The sequence below is a fragment of the Hippichthys cyanospilos genome, chromosome 12, assembly GCF_059441005.1.
Source record: "Hippichthys cyanospilos isolate Australia breed blue-spotted pipefish chromosome 12, RoL_Hcya_1.0, whole genome shotgun sequence".
NCBI lineage: Eukaryota > Metazoa > Chordata > Actinopteri > Syngnathiformes > Syngnathidae > Hippichthys > Hippichthys cyanospilos.
In genome coordinates this window covers 13,268,371-13,284,099 of record NC_142380.1, presented here as the reverse complement: position 1 = coordinate 13,284,099, position 15,729 = coordinate 13,268,371, and the positions used below count along the sequence as shown (strand labels likewise).

The following is a 15,729-nucleotide window of genomic DNA, read 5'->3' as shown; positions in this document are numbered from 1 at the left end:
AGCATTTTTATTCTCATTTACAATAATTTTCTGTTGTAAAGAACCACAAGAAAATGCTTCAATTTATTGGACACTCAGACAACCCTTGCCCCTCAATTAGATCACTAATGCTTTGATCACTGATGTTCCATTGTACACAGACTTGGGTCACATAAAAGTAGTAGAGGATGGTCTAATTATTTAGTTTTGCTTGAGCAGCGAAAGCGGGAAAAAAAGGGATGCCAAATATTTAGGCCAGACTGAGAAACAGACGCCATGTGAGCTTAACACCCTCCCGTTGTGCTTCATTATCCCGGCGTACTCGAATGTCGGAGGAGCCTAATTAAGACCGAATGAAAGAAGAGGGAATGTTGATGGTGTACTGCTTTTATCACACAGCGGGGCGATTAAATGTTTTCCATCAGACGTAAGAGATTGCACATAAAGGCACCCATGGGAGTGCTTAGCGAAATTACAATAATGACTAACGCCATTTGAATAGGTTTACGGCACAGGCTGGAAATGTGCTTCTTGATACTTTTGTGAATGTATGTTTCAGATTACTCCTATCACACAAGCTTAAGCAGATAAATGAACTGTTGTGATTCGAAACTTCAATACAGCATCAGCCATTATGTAAAGCTTTCTGTGTTGATTATAAGAGTCATTACACTTAGGGAAGTAACGTTTCAGTTTTGGAACTTAGGATGATTAAGTTTGCTATAAAGGATTACCCAATACTATTCCACTTACAATCCGCCGAACCAGAGGTGGGCACAGCTCATTAACTGCAGATAATGGAGCGATACCTTTGGAACAAGAAGCACTCCCACTGTCACAGTGACAGTTAGATGAGTGTGAGTGAAGATCAACACCAGCATCCAGTCAGGGTGAAGGCCTGGCGCCACAGAGAACCTGCAGGAACACCAAGATTTTGCTTAGCCGCAGTGTCAAAGTTGAAAGTTAAAAGCGAGATGAGCCGAGAGCTCTTGCAGTCTGCGAATTCTGGTCTGCCAGACATCAATAATAGCCCATAGTGTTTCTCTACTCTGTCTACATCAACTGTAAACAAAGCAGAAGTGGACGAGTTCAACTCGTACGTACTGTTCACTTTCCATGCATACATACACAATATATACTCTATATCGAATTAAGACCTATAGATCTTTGTTATTAATATCCTGTTAGTGAATGATAACAATAATAGAATGTTTCGTTTTACACAATTTTACTCACATTTTGCTAGTATTGACTGTTCCTTATATTTGGAACATGCAATATAATCAGTCGTATGCTGTTTTACACTTTCACTGTTTCTACATTTCCCCCGTGCATCACTGTTCAAAGACTAACAGTGATAATGTTCTCTACGGAAGTGTGCAAATGTGGTGGAAAAATATTTTAGGTTGCCTCTTCAACACCCTTTCCAGTCATAATGTCACAATATCCAATATTTGACTTTAATAGTGTACCTGTATATAGGACTTTGATACCAGTAAAAAAGAACTTAAAAATAAGTAAAAACTGACTAATACCTAACAGATAAACAATTGAGCATTATTTTTATTTGTATCAATCAAAACATAGGAATACTATCGGAATATGTTTAATAAAATGAAATCATTTTAACAGTTTCTAACTATAACCATTGAACACAAAACAACTGACCATTTTTTTATTAATCTTGTAGCCTACATTACAAATGTCTTGTTGTTTTAGCGAGAGGACAAGAAAAATGCTGTTGCTAAGTAAATGCCAAGCAAAATTCCAAATGCCAGGGTCTTGCCCGCTTCCAATGTGTTTCTGTCCAATGAGCTTACTGCATTATGTTGTGCTGTGCTCTCCCACTTGCGTCTTGCTGGCTCATTAGTTTCTGCTACATTTAGTTCCAAGGTTCCTGTCAGCAGCTGTCAGGGCATCCTTGTCCGTTGTCTTGTTTGGGTAGTGTGCTTGCACTTCTACTTTTCTAGTAAAGTTGTGCATTTTTTAGTTCAGTAAACTTTATAACCTCTCCAGCGCCTTCTATGCCTTTTATTGAGTCCTGTCTGCAGATATTACTTTACACACTAGAACACTCACAAATCAAACAGATAACTCTTGAGACTTATCATACAAGTATTTTGCTTGATTAATCAACAATATCTATATGTCATCTGATTGTTTCAGAAAAATGATAGATGTTTGGCATCTCACAAAAGTGACTATACCTCTAATATGTCTGATAATATGTGATTATAGATTTTTATGGGACAGCGGCAAAGAAATGGCACTGCTACAATGTAAAGTGGTTTGTGTCCATCTTGTATGTATAATGCAGATTTCACCTCCGCCTTGAAATAAGTCTGCACCCCCAGTAATGTTGAAAACACTGACAGCAAAAGTGAGCACACAATACTGTCCGAATTGTGGCCAATTACCAATTTTGTCTCTTGAAATTATATAATAAAATATTCACAAACCTCATGCATTTTAGCTGGGGATTGACTTATCTACAAGGGAGCCACTCAGGTCATATTTCACTGCCAAACCACAAGGAATTATACCTTATAATAAAGCAATTACTGACATCTATAACATCCATTCAGCCATTTTCTATGGCCGCTTGACATTTATAACAATGACCTCTAATTATTTTTAACGAGAAGTCAGCAGAAGATCAAAAATCTGACCCATTAAAACAATGGATGTGATGATTATTGATTTGCTGTAAATAAAGCAAGAAAAATATACAATTTCTAAATGAGCAAAGTCCAGTCAGTATCTCCTCTTACGGCTTCATGGCCACCCTAATGATGCTGGGGTGTGAGACTGCCTGGGTGGGCGGCAGGTCTACGAGATTGAATATTTCAATATTGGCTATGGCTGCACCGTGACAGAAAATGCTTTTTGTTTCCTGGAGTTAAACGTCATGAATAACTGTATACACCAAATGGATTAAATTTACAAAAGGTACCTGAAAGACACTTAGACCATGATAAACTATTTTTTGTTTGTTTGATGAGACAAAGATTGATGTCTTTGGTGTGAATTCCAGGCAACATATATGAGCAATGAAGCATGGTGGTGGCAGTATCATGCTATGGGGATGTTTTACAGCAACAGGAACTGCTAGACTAGTCAGAATAGAGGTAAAAATGAATTCAGCCGTATACAGAAATATTTTGGATAAAGACCTGCTCCAGAGCGCTTTTGACCTCAGACTGGGGGTTCTATTTCAACAGAAAAATGACCCGAAACACACAGCCATGATCTCAAAGGATTAGCTTCAGAGCCACTTTATGAACGTCCTGCAAGAGCCCAGGCTTGAATCCATTAGAACATCTCTGGAGAGACCTGAAAATGGCTGTGCACAGATGTCTATCCAAATTGAGGGAACTTTAGAATTAATGCAAAGAAGAATGGGCAGAACTGCCTAAAGATTCCAACAAACTATTTTTTTTGTCAGATAACTCATCTCACTTCATCCATTTGGGTTTATGTGTGACTGTACAGCACATGTTGCGTGTGTGTGCAAATGTGGTCATTATAATAAAAGTTGTTTTGTTTACATTTGTATCACATTTAAAAATGTGTGGAAGTTACAGTATGTTTTTAAAAAAACAACAAAGTCATCGTAATCTCTCAGTAAATCCATGTTTCAATGGACCTCATTTGCCTAATAATTGCCCTGATAAGTCTGCTGTACTATACATTATGTGTGAATCACTTGTCTTATCTCTCGAATACAGAAGCAAAAACAGAACCAAAACAGTTTAACGTCAGCAAGTGAGGCTGTTTGATTTATTACCAAGGTGACAACAATAATGAATGTGTGTCTGCTGGACCCTTCAACTTCTTAATGGATTGAAAGAAGCTTCCCCGTTTTGCTCTATGATTACACTGAAATTCAGCTCTTGTAAATCATTTCCAATCACAAAGTCTATATGGGAATGTGTAACAAATAATATTGACTGAAAGCTTCCAAAGTTTTCTTTCCACAAAATAAGGACCGGCTGATTGCCACAGGCACAAGGTCAGTGTCCTAATTCGAACTCAATCAGAAACAAAAATAGGCTTTGAAGAACATTACGGAAAAGGACAAAAGTACAAACCAATAGTGAAGTGAACAACTGCCGTAGGACTGAAAAGTAAACAGGACAAAAGAGAAAGACAAAAACAATTGGTACTTGCAAATGTGGATCCTGTATACCAATGATGCTTGAAATAATCAAATACAGACTTGGCTAATTAATCTAATAAGAGATGGATACCACAATGGAACCACAATGTTGGAATATATATTACTACAAAACAATACAGCATACCTCACAAGAGGTAGCGGCTTCAGTGCCTCCCCAACTATAGTACTTACCCCACGCCACTGTTTGGGTTACTTGGAAATGCATTATCTCAGTTAAATAATAGTAAGGAAAAGAAAGAAAAACCTGTGCGTTTGTGTATGTTTTTTAAGACATAGTATAAGCAAGCTCATTCAAAGCAGTGATACCTTAGTGAGTTGATCAATGAGCAAAAGCAATGATATAATGGGACGACCTCAGTTGTCATTTCAGGTGTCAAATATAAGATGAAAAAGCAACAGGAACACAGCTTGTGAAATTATAGTCAGGTATTAGACATCATAAAAATCATCAGCTTCTGGGAAAACATTTTTATGTGTATGAAACTGCACTATGGGACTCACGGCAAAATAGCATTGGGAAATATCGTATTGCTGAGAGGACAAGTCAACATCAGTTATAAGTTGACCCCCCCCTCTTTTTTTTTTTTACTTCGATTTGAATTTTACAAAAAAGCGAATATAAGTCTACCCCTGCCTTTGGTGGTTACATAGATCATTGCTGTCCAATTAAAACACACGGTTTATGTTATTAAAAATTATATATATAATAATTTTAAGCCTGGTAAATAATATATTACTTATTTATTTTGCCTTGGAATGAATGTTATTCACACACAGATATGTGTAAAAAATGGGTCTGTTTTGAGTTATGCGGTAATAATTGAGAGAGACAAAGGGTTGATAGATTGTGGGCATTTCAAGGAGTAATTTAAAACCTGTGTGAATTCCCTTGATGCGAAACAAAGGGTCGGCACAGTTAAGGGGGTCTTTTTTTAATTGCCCTGTGTAACAGATACCTGGAGGCTGGGGTGAACCTTGTAACCTGCCGTCTCTCAGGGAACAAATGGAGAGATAATTTGAGTATAGGTGTGGGTGAGTCGATAAGAACATAAAGGTAAAAGAAAGTGGGTGCACGCACCCTTTTTTGTTTTCAGAATGTGGTCAGGAGAAATTTTGCCTCTAATCAAAATGTCTGAGACAAAGAAGCTACCATTTCCATCACATTCTCATACCAGTCAGAGAAAAATAGACTGCACCTTTGCGATTTATTTTCCAACTCAAATTCTGACCAGTTTCTTGACAACAAATTCTTTCTTTTTTTTTTATTTGACAGTATATGAGGGATAGGTGAAAAGTTTAAGAATCTTGTATAAGAAGTTCTTTTACACTGATAAAAGCGCTCCAATGCCATTGGAGCAAGAGTTCAACTCTTGTCTGTAATAAAAATAAATGTTCAAAAATCTTGTATCCCTTTCATCTTTGCTGTTACTTAAAACCTTTTAAACACCCTTAGTATGAATTTTGCAATATATTGACCTTCTTTTAAGAGTGTCTGGTCTGGTATATTTAGGTTTCATTACAGTTTTCTGCACGCACCTGATGATGTGGAACACGGCCGATAAGAGGAGTTCATTGTAGATGGCCACCGCCATGTAGCGTGGTTCGTGGAAGGCCGAGTGAATGGTTCGGACTGCGTAGCATAGGTAAACACCCCACAGCAGGAATAGTGACTCCGCTGGAAAGCAAAAGAAACAGAATTAAAATTAAGGGGAAACACCCCCATTATATTTACTATCCTGTTGTTTTAAAATATGTTCTTATACTGTATACCGCATCAATGGATGGATTTTCTATAGTCTGTTTCTATAGTCACTGTCACAGCTGACTTTGAACTGGTAACTAGTCAAGCACAGGGCGCGTATTCTTCAATAGTTTGGATGTGTTTGGAAAATGGAAAGTACCCAAAGAAAAATTGCAAGAACAGGAACATGCAAACTGTATTTTACATGGTTCTACTTCTGCAAACCTTATGAAAAATACATATGAAAACTCCTAGTTTGGAGTTGCTGCATTCTATCTATACATCTGCCAAAGTGAAAACAAGGAAGCTGTATTATATGATTGACATGTTCAAAAAGGCAAAAGAGTAGGGATTATATTATAAGGTCTTGATTTATGCCTTCCAGAATCCAAATGGCACTTTTAACTCTACCATCAGCTCTATAAGAGGCCATAAATTCATTTCAGAGTGTAGAGTCTATTAATAGTCATGAATAAATGCGGTCTCTAAATCAGCAAATTACATGCTACTTAGTCTCAGGATGCCTGGGGAGCTCCTCTGGTAGGATGGTAAGAACAACAAATCAAACAAATGCTTGTACTGCTGATATTCTCAGGACTATTGTTATTTTGCAAGGCGGAAAGGAAAAAAGATGTATTTATTTTTAGATAGTTGAGCGCTGCCTTGTTGGCAGTCTTACAACAAAGACCAAACCACTGAGGTAATTTTCAGAGTATGACATCAGTTCAGAAGCAGCTTTGCGGGGGACTTCCTGTTCAAAGCATCGCCTTAACACATCGCTGTGTTCTCAATGGTTGTCATAGCAACTAGCAGGCTCCCTCATTTCCTGTCCTGCACACACTACACGCATACAGATATGATGAGATTGTTGTATTTAATGTCAGTCATTCCAATGAAAGCCCCTGGTGTGTGAGATTCTGACAGCTTTGGCTTATTCATCTACATTGGCTTCAATAATCTCTTTCTTCTCTCCTTCTCCTAAGGGGTATATTGACAATGTATTCTAGTTAAGTAAGGAAGCAACACTATATACAAGATATTATACATGTTATAGTGTGTCAACACACCAATTGACAATTCCGGGGAAGTTCGATAACCGATTTTCAGAGGTTGGCACTCTGTTTGGCCGACGGACCGCCAAAAGACTAAAACCGTTTAAAAATGATGTACAGTACATTTCGTCCATCATTTTAATCTGTCGTTGTAATCGTCACCACCTGTCACCGTCACCACTATGGTTGATCACCTTATCCAGTTAAACCTTCCAAACTTCTGAGAAGTGTTTAAATTGCCGTAAAGCTGGGAGCATGAAGGCATAAACCCTGTCTAAATAGACAGCAAGCATACTTACTCACAGCCAGGAATGCTGAGTGCTAGAATTTGTCATGATCTGTCTGTGTTTTGTTGGGGGTTTTGGGTTGTTTAGTTTAAGTTAGAGGTTCTCTGTGTTTTCCCCCGCGTGTCATTACTGTAGATTCACCTCACCTGTCGCCCGTGTGTGTCCAGTCAGCTACCCCGCCTCTTGTTGTTCCCAGGGGTCTTGCGTTTTCATTAGTCCTTTTAGTATTTAAGCCCCAGTGTTTTGCCTCATCCCTTGTCGGGTCTTTGTACGTCTTCCCCTCGCCGTCTTGCCTCGCGTTGCCCTGATCCCATCCTTCCCGTGCTGCCTCCCGTTCCTTGTCGCCCCCAGTAAGCTTCAGTTTAGCGTTTTTGTTTGTACTTTGTATTTTTCCGTTCTTTCAACCCAGCCTTTGTTGTCATTAAATCACCTTCACTTGAGCCTTACCCCAGTCAGTCCTGCATTTTATTGGTTCCGCCTTTCTCACATTCCGCACCTCCTCAAACCGCCATGCCCCACCGTGACAGAATTATTTGTGTAACTTGTTCATAATTTGAAAATAAAACTTTAGTGTTTAGGTCATGGCATTAAAAAGGATTCAATGGGGGGTGTTAATGACTACTAATAAGGATCAGCACCAATATAAAAATTAATAATAATAACTAACCAAGAGCTCCTATATTGCAATGATAAATAAAGCGAAACAAAAATTAAAATAACCTGGGCATGGTACACGCATTTACCATGAAGTAACTAACAGGGATGGGCCAGAAGTGTAATGAAATACAGAGAGAACTTGTTTCCTGTTAAAGTGACAATGGTCAATTTCATGATGTTTTCCTCCCAGAGCAGCATGCAATGTAAAAAAAACATGTTTTTTTTGTTGTTGTTGTTTTTTCCCATGTCATGCGACTAACAATACCTTGGCGGGCCACCGGTCAACAACGGTCAACACATTGAGCAGCCCTGCTGTATATTTAGTACATTTCACTCTAAAAAGAATTCATATGGCCCCAGTGTCAACTGCAGTCAACTTCCACTTGGATTTACTGTGTTCCAAGTTTATATTTTACTCTTTTAACTGTTGTTTAAGAACAGTACAAATGTTTTTTTTTTTCAATTATTTTTTTCAGTGTGTTAACGTGTGTTTTACAAATGTCTTTAACAGAGAAGTCCACTAAAATACGTTTTATCTAACTAAATGTTCTGTGGTGTTCTGATTATTCATCTGGAATGTTTGCGGAATATATATTAAGCAGCATCTCAAGGGTAGCCATTTTGCCGCTTGCTGTCATCTGAAAATTACATCATATTACCATTTAGAAAATATTAGAATTGACTTATGTTTTAAAGCTTGTATAAAGACTAAAACATCTGTACTGTGTGTGCATGTATAGTATATGGTATTTATATCGAGGGTTTTGACTTATTGCAGGTGGATCTAGAACACATACAAAAAACAGGAGTCGATTGTAAGTGATGTTGAACCAAGATAATGTCTGTTCCAATTTTTACATTACAATGTTGAACTCACTCACCAACAGCCATCATGTAGTCCCACCGGTCCAGCAGACACATACTAAATTGCAACCCTTCCGATGAAAGGCCGGCTGTGATTAAGGCCCGACTTAGCTCGGGATTCTGGCACACTGCAGAGGTCCAGGCCACCAGGAACCATAACACTACCAAGAGGATTATTGTCAGCATCCTCAGGACTCGCCAGCTTGTCATGTAGGGTGTCCTTTGTGCAGTGCGGGATAGGAACACCTTCAACACTCTGGATGGATGAAAAGGTGAGAACCGTAGCTTTAAGACATCATTTTAAACATGCACCCTGTTTAAAGAGTTTATTCAGTCATTTCTTTGGCTCTTCACTTGAAATCATATTTAGCTTTGAAGCAAAAAAATAAAGGCTCAATGTTGAAGGAAGAATTAAAGCAAAATACATGTGCTTTTTGTCACTAATAGGGATTTAGCTAATTAGAAATTTCACGGGGGCTCAGCTAGTAGATCTTTTTTTTCATAAGCTGCATGGTATTTGTGCTCTTCCCTTCAACCACATGATGTTAATAAACCTATGTAAAGGGAATAAAAATAGAAATACAAAAAAAAAATACAAGACACCAGCCAAAAGGAGTAGATGAGGAACCATATGGTATTCGAGATAAAATCATCAACTGCTACTATGCAAACAATCCGTCACAAGGAGCAGCTTGCAAGAGGTCTCCCCTAGGGCACACCACAGCCAAACAGACATCTCAGAAGAATATTAAATTGGTACTTTTGCCAGGAGAACATTCTGATGGGGCTGACCTCTTGCATCTTGTGTTGCTCCTGTCTTAGAAGAACTCACTCAGAAACAAGTCTGTGTCCAAGTAATGACTTCATCTGGCAGAGGTAAATAAATATGATGTAAAATATCCATCCATTTTCAGTAGCTGCTTATCCTCACGAGAGGAGCTGGCTTGCTGGTGCCTATCCCAGCTGTATATGGGCATTAGACAGGAGAGTCCCCGAATTGGTTGCAAGCCAATAGCAGGGCATATAGAGACAACCATTCACGCTTCCAGTCACACTTAAGAAAAAATTAGAGTGTACAATACACCTTTCATGCATGTTTTTGGAATGTGGGAAGAAGCCGGACTGCCTGGACTGAAATCCCATGGGCACGGGGAAATAAAAATGCCACACAGGAGGACCATAGCTAGTAGGAATTGAACTCGGGACTCTGAACTGTGAGGCAGATCTGCTAAACATTCTCCACTGAGTCCCCTGATATAAAATATGTGAAAATGCAAATGTGCTGCATTAAAGTAGATCTGGCAAAGGTTTTGATTCTCTTTAAATTATGATTAGAATAATTAAAATATGATCAGATTACATTCTTGTAGTTTACCTGTACAGCTTGAGGACGATAGTGCCATACATGATTGCAAAACCCAACAGGCGAACCCATCTCAGGAGGATACAGCGAAACACACTAGGGTGGAAGTACAGTATCATAACCTGCAAGGAGAAGCAACACAGAGTCCACACAATCAAAACATTAACAATGATAACTAAACACACACACACACACACACACACACACACACACACACTCACAAACATTATTTTGTTAGGCCCCTTTGGCGCATAATTAGCTGCTAACTTACCTACCTAGCAAAATAGCAATTTTTTTAGTCTATTTTATCCAATGACTAGCTATTATATGATTAGGTAATAGGCAGTAAGATAATATTTAAAATACGTTGGGTCTGTTTACGCATATTTTCTGAAATTAAAACATAGTTCATGTAGTTCATGTCAGAGTAGAAGACATTCAAGAAAAAGAGGCAGTATAAGTTTGAAAGGAACTTGACAATAATAGCACAATTGCAATACTAGACATTCAACGTCTTTTATTTAATAAGAGGCAATTTCCCCAATATATATATATATATCAATATTCTTTCCAAAAAAGAGAAAGTACTCAGAACAAGTCAATTATGAGAAATAATGTAATTGTTCCTTTCATTTATATACTAGTCTGACAGATTTTAACCCTCAACCTAACTGTGTATTAAGCAGAGCTTTTTAAAGAAACTCTGCTTCAAGGTAAATTGCCCCTGATAGATGAGGAATTAATTACAAGGTTATAATGTTAACACATTTTACAATGCACTTCAACCCCTGGAGTGTACACACACACAAACACACACACTTTCTATTTCTTTGCACATTCCCGTTTCAGTCATGTTCCTGTCAAATCCACAGAAAAGGGATATGAAATGAACATGAAGGCAAGTTTCCAGTAGGTGAAAATAAAAGACAGACTTGGTCATGCTTCACAACACCTGCTGTCATCTCTTAGCTGCTCGTTGTTAATACGATGTCATGACTGCTATCAGAATGACATTTAAAACGTTCTTTTTCCTCTTGTGTGGTGAGATAAACATGTGCAAACGTGATTTTAACAGTCCAACTCTTATCATCTACATTTGCAGTTCACTCAGTGTTTGATGTGATGTTTAATTTGCCTTTTTTTTCCTCTTTAGGGAAACATTAGGTAGCAATAATTGTTAGGATGACGTCGGTGGGCATTTTGTAATGACTCGTACTTCAAAATGTATTTTTTTCCAGCAAAGAAAACATTGAAATGTATCTAGACTTGTCTGTGGGATTCGGTACAGGCTGACTAAATCAATACAATTTGGAAAGTACTGAAAAGTCAATGTTCCTGAAGACAAACATCACTGCCTTAGGGCGGAATCCTCATATCGACAAAATCATCACTTTTCAGGAGACCCCAAAATGGCAAGTTTGTTCAAACATTAGCGTTGCGTGGTAACAAATGAGTTGCAACACTTTATACTATTTGTAAAAACAAACACCAACACATGGTTGGCTCAATAGTATTTTTTTTTTTTTTTCAATAAAATTCACCCAAAAATGACCAATGAGGTTTTGGCCTTACCCCAATGATCGGTTAGTAATATGTCACGACAGAAGACTCAGGATTCAAGAGAATGAAAATCGTATTCTTTTGATTTCCCTGAGCAGACTTACCTTCCACAAAATAGAACAAATAATAAAGTAGACAAGTAGGTAATAAAAACAGTAATAGGGCAATAAGGGCAGTGATGATGACGCACTAATATAAGAACAAACTCATATTCACAGATGCCTCCATTGTTGTGTGAATAGATAAATGTGAGCATTAAAAAATTACTTTGAGCAAAGCGTTATATAAGTCTTCTCCCTTTACCATTTAACAATGGATGGGTGATTTCACTACAATGAGGTGAAAAAAAATTACTACACCAAACAATAAAAAGAAACCAAACACAACAGCAAATTAAAAAAAAAAAAAACACACACACACACATAAAGCAACAATAAAACACAAAAGCGCTACCGGATACTTCCCTTAGGCCATTGCTGTACCTGCAAGCCTCACTGACTAATGCTCGGTTTACACTTGATGCATGAACACTCTTTGTGGTCACGCTAGTCTTTATTTGCTGAATCGTACAAGTGTGTGTATCGGTAAACCACTGCCATCAGTTGCTTGTCGGCCATGTTTTCCGTGGTGCGGAAAATCTGGCCCGTGTGGACACGGTGCGGTTGCTGAAACGGCGTCATTTCCCCTCCTGGAGCCATGCAGACCTCACGGGTGTATCAAACATAAACATATGCAACCTTATATTTTTTTAGATTTCCATGTCCTGCAAATCCCTTCAGTATGTGACTCATGCTAACCTGTTGTTTGTATTTGCACGTTACGTGGTCTCTTTTTCCAAGTCTCTCATGACAGACACCCCAAAATAAGCAACAACAGCAAAAAACAAAAATTGACAACAAAACAAACCCACAATGAGGCCTGCTGTTCAGGGTGGAATAGCTGCAGGCATGAGGCTTTTTCTGAGACGGGCTCTTCTAAATTTGAGTGTCCTGTATCTGCATCCTGAGAGTGGTGGGATAAAATATATCATGAACTATGGTAATTAGCAGGCAAAGACTTCTTATCTCTAACAAAGTATGAATTTTACACCTTCTGAACCCCCCCCATCCACCCCCGTCTTTTTGTCTAGTCAAAATGCAAACATGCAAAAAGTCAAGCAGACAAACAGGGTCACGCCCTTTCTGCAGTGCTACCAACATCAACTAAGTCACAGGGGACTAACAATAAAAAGGCACATTTTTATATCACCCAGAGGGAGCGGTGGCCCTCTTTGGTTTGCACCCAACCAACCATGCTTCCTCCATCAATTAATCAGCAGATGTACTGTATTTTTAAAACAAGTAGTGCTAGAACTTGATGGACTGTTTAAAAATGCATTGAGCACCAGAACGGAGCAGCTGCACCATGCTTGGCTGAGGACGCTTGTGAATACAGCAGAAAAGACACAAGCTGTATTTTGTGTGTGTGTGGGTCTGTGTAACTGTACGGGCAAGGAAGCAGACATCCAGGAGAGATGAAGATGGAAATGCTTTAAAGGAGAACCCGGGGAAAGGTAGAGACATACTTAAAAGGTACCAGGATGATAAGAAGTGGAGAAAAAGGGCACAGCACAGAGAGGGATACACCCTCTTAGTTGTGCACATAAGAGAGTGGAAGCATATTTGGGGGAAGCTATTTTTGGTATCTTTTATACAACTGGGGGAACAGAACGGATTGATGCAAACACCAATTCAGCTTGAGGACCAAGTCATGCCAGAAAGAACTTTTGCAGCATCAAAAATAACGGTTGCTTGCTGTCTTTTACAAGATAACACTACAGACACATCAAACACAGGTCTTTATTGGTGAAAATCCTAAAGCTCTTTCTGCTGTAGTTTTCCTACAGAGGATAAAATAGCAAACCGTAAGCCACATTTTATATTTAAAGTGGTATTTAAAGGGAGAGAATCCCCAGTTTGCCTCAGATCTCCTTGTTATGTGCAAATTTCACCCATCTGTTTCCAAGCTCAAGATGTGCTTCTGAGGCAACACCTCAGGTACATGTGACTGATGCACACTGGTATCCACCCACGTGCTCTTACATGTAGACAACACAAAGGCTGGCAAAGGTACACACACTCAAAGACTGAGACATACTCGTAATGCTCGCTCAAGGGAATAAAATATACTGACTTCAAAGGAAATTAAGTTGTAATTATTTATTTATTTCTGGTACATCTGTCTTATTTTGCAACCTGCGAATCGTGCTTTTGGATCCTTGTCAAAGTTTTAAAACTGATGAACCCCATACACATTCAAACCCACAAATCAGCATTTGGCTTTGGGCAAATAATGACAAGAAAACGCAACAGCCTACTGACAGATGAACAGTGGAAATGGCATCTACTTACCGGGAAGTACAGCAGTAAAGCCCCAAACAACATTGCTTCCAGCAGAATAAACCCAGAAGTGCCGATACTCTATACAAGAGGAAAGACAGAGTTATGGCAAAATATAATATACTCTATACTTATTTCATATTACTTAATTTGCATAAATATAATCAACCTATTTGGTAGCTATAGGTGAAGAGACAGCATAGAGAGTAAGTATAGAATGGCAAGCACGAAGATGTAAGGTGGTTGAGTAGGTATGAAAATTAAAGGATTCTGGTTAGCTAAGTTGGATGGGTATGGATGTTTTGAATTGGGCATGTTGTTGCCTAGTTAGGGATAGTGTTGTAGTCAAAAGCACATGCACCGACACCAAGACATTATCGAGACAAGAGAGTATACACCAAGACAAATCCAAGATTTTTGGAGGTCAACACCAAGGTAAAACCAAGACTGCATATATCAAAGTCAAGTTAAAAAAATGAATACAATGACTTATGTTTTATCATTACATTTATTTAAAAAAAAATCTGCTATGTTGTTTTTGTAATAGTACAATAAGATAAATCTCAAATCAAATTTGTGGTTGTAGTGGTAGTGGTAGCAGTTGTTGTAGCAGTTGTCTGGACTAGTCTCGATCAAAAAGCCAGAGTTTGTCTTGCTCCACAAGATCAAGTAAAAATCCCTTAAATTCCAATATGATACAGGGACACATAAAAAGTGGTCTTGAGACCAGTCCCAAGAGCAAAACTGAACTCAAAAAGGATAATATTAGAGGAAAGTATGTAAGTAAGTAAGATGTTGTATTGTGGAGTTTTCTTTAGGTCACAGTTTGCAGTTCATGTCTTACTTGCTTACTAGGGTTTAAGACTAGGGAAATTTAATATTGTTCTTTTTCTAAAATATAATAACTTTTAATTACATGTTTACTGAAATTAAGTCATAGGTAGTGCATTAGCTTGATTGTTTGTAGCGATGCCAAACATTGATTCATTTTGAAATACGGAAAGGCTTAAAAATATGCAATATATATTTTTTAGGGAACATATGCGGATATAAAGAATATTTTATATGCAACGAGCAACGTGTGTAGACTGCACCTGAGGTATTTTGTCAAAGGTTATCAAATCTAGAAATTTTCTACCAGCAGCTTCTCCTCTCCACCTCTCCAACATCACATCATTAGTGAGCACATATGTAGCTGGCCACATATTGTCTATAGTACATTGTATAGATATGTAAAAAAATGTAGGGAGGTACGTTGGAAGGTAAACATTAGAGAGAATAAGTTAGGCATGTGTACTTAGGTGTATGTATAGTTAGTTATGCGTTGCAGTGGTAGTTTGGTATGCTTAGAAAAGTAGGGTAGCCTGTATTATCATGTTCTATTGGTATTTTTGTTTGTTTTTTGTTTATGGGTTACTTTTGGGGATTTCTGTTCATTTTAGTTTGTGGGGCTCTATCTGTGTCATGTTCCCGTCTCTGTCCTCGTTAGTGTGATTGTTTCCACCTGTCTGTATTCACATGCCACCCCGTGTATCAACCAATCAATCAGCTTCCCCTGCCTCTTGTTCCTGTCTAGCTGTTTTGTGTTACCTGATTAGTGTCGAGTGTATTTAGTTCCCTGTTTAGTTTTGCTTTTTGTCTGATCATTCTCTTGTCCAGCTGTGTCTA

At 38.3% G+C, this 15,729-nt stretch overlaps 1 protein-coding gene across 1 annotated transcript in view; it reads right to left on the bottom strand.

Annotated features, from left to right (window-relative positions):
- The window catches only part of gpr158b (G protein-coupled receptor 158b), a 58,369-nt gene that overhangs the window by 10,232 nt on the left and 32,408 nt on the right, over positions 1 to 15,729 (bottom strand). The window contains exons 5-9 of the mRNA XM_088430229.1: positions 14,074 to 14,142; positions 10,136 to 10,245; positions 8,778 to 9,016; positions 5,696 to 5,834; positions 789 to 894 (exon numbers count right to left, since the gene is read on the bottom strand). Of these exons, the coding sequence (XP_088286355.1) occupies positions 789 to 894; positions 5,696 to 5,834; positions 8,778 to 9,016; positions 10,136 to 10,245; positions 14,074 to 14,142 (663 nt within the window). The remainder of the gene's footprint in view (positions 1 to 788; positions 895 to 5,695; positions 5,835 to 8,777; positions 9,017 to 10,135; positions 10,246 to 14,073; positions 14,143 to 15,729) is intronic.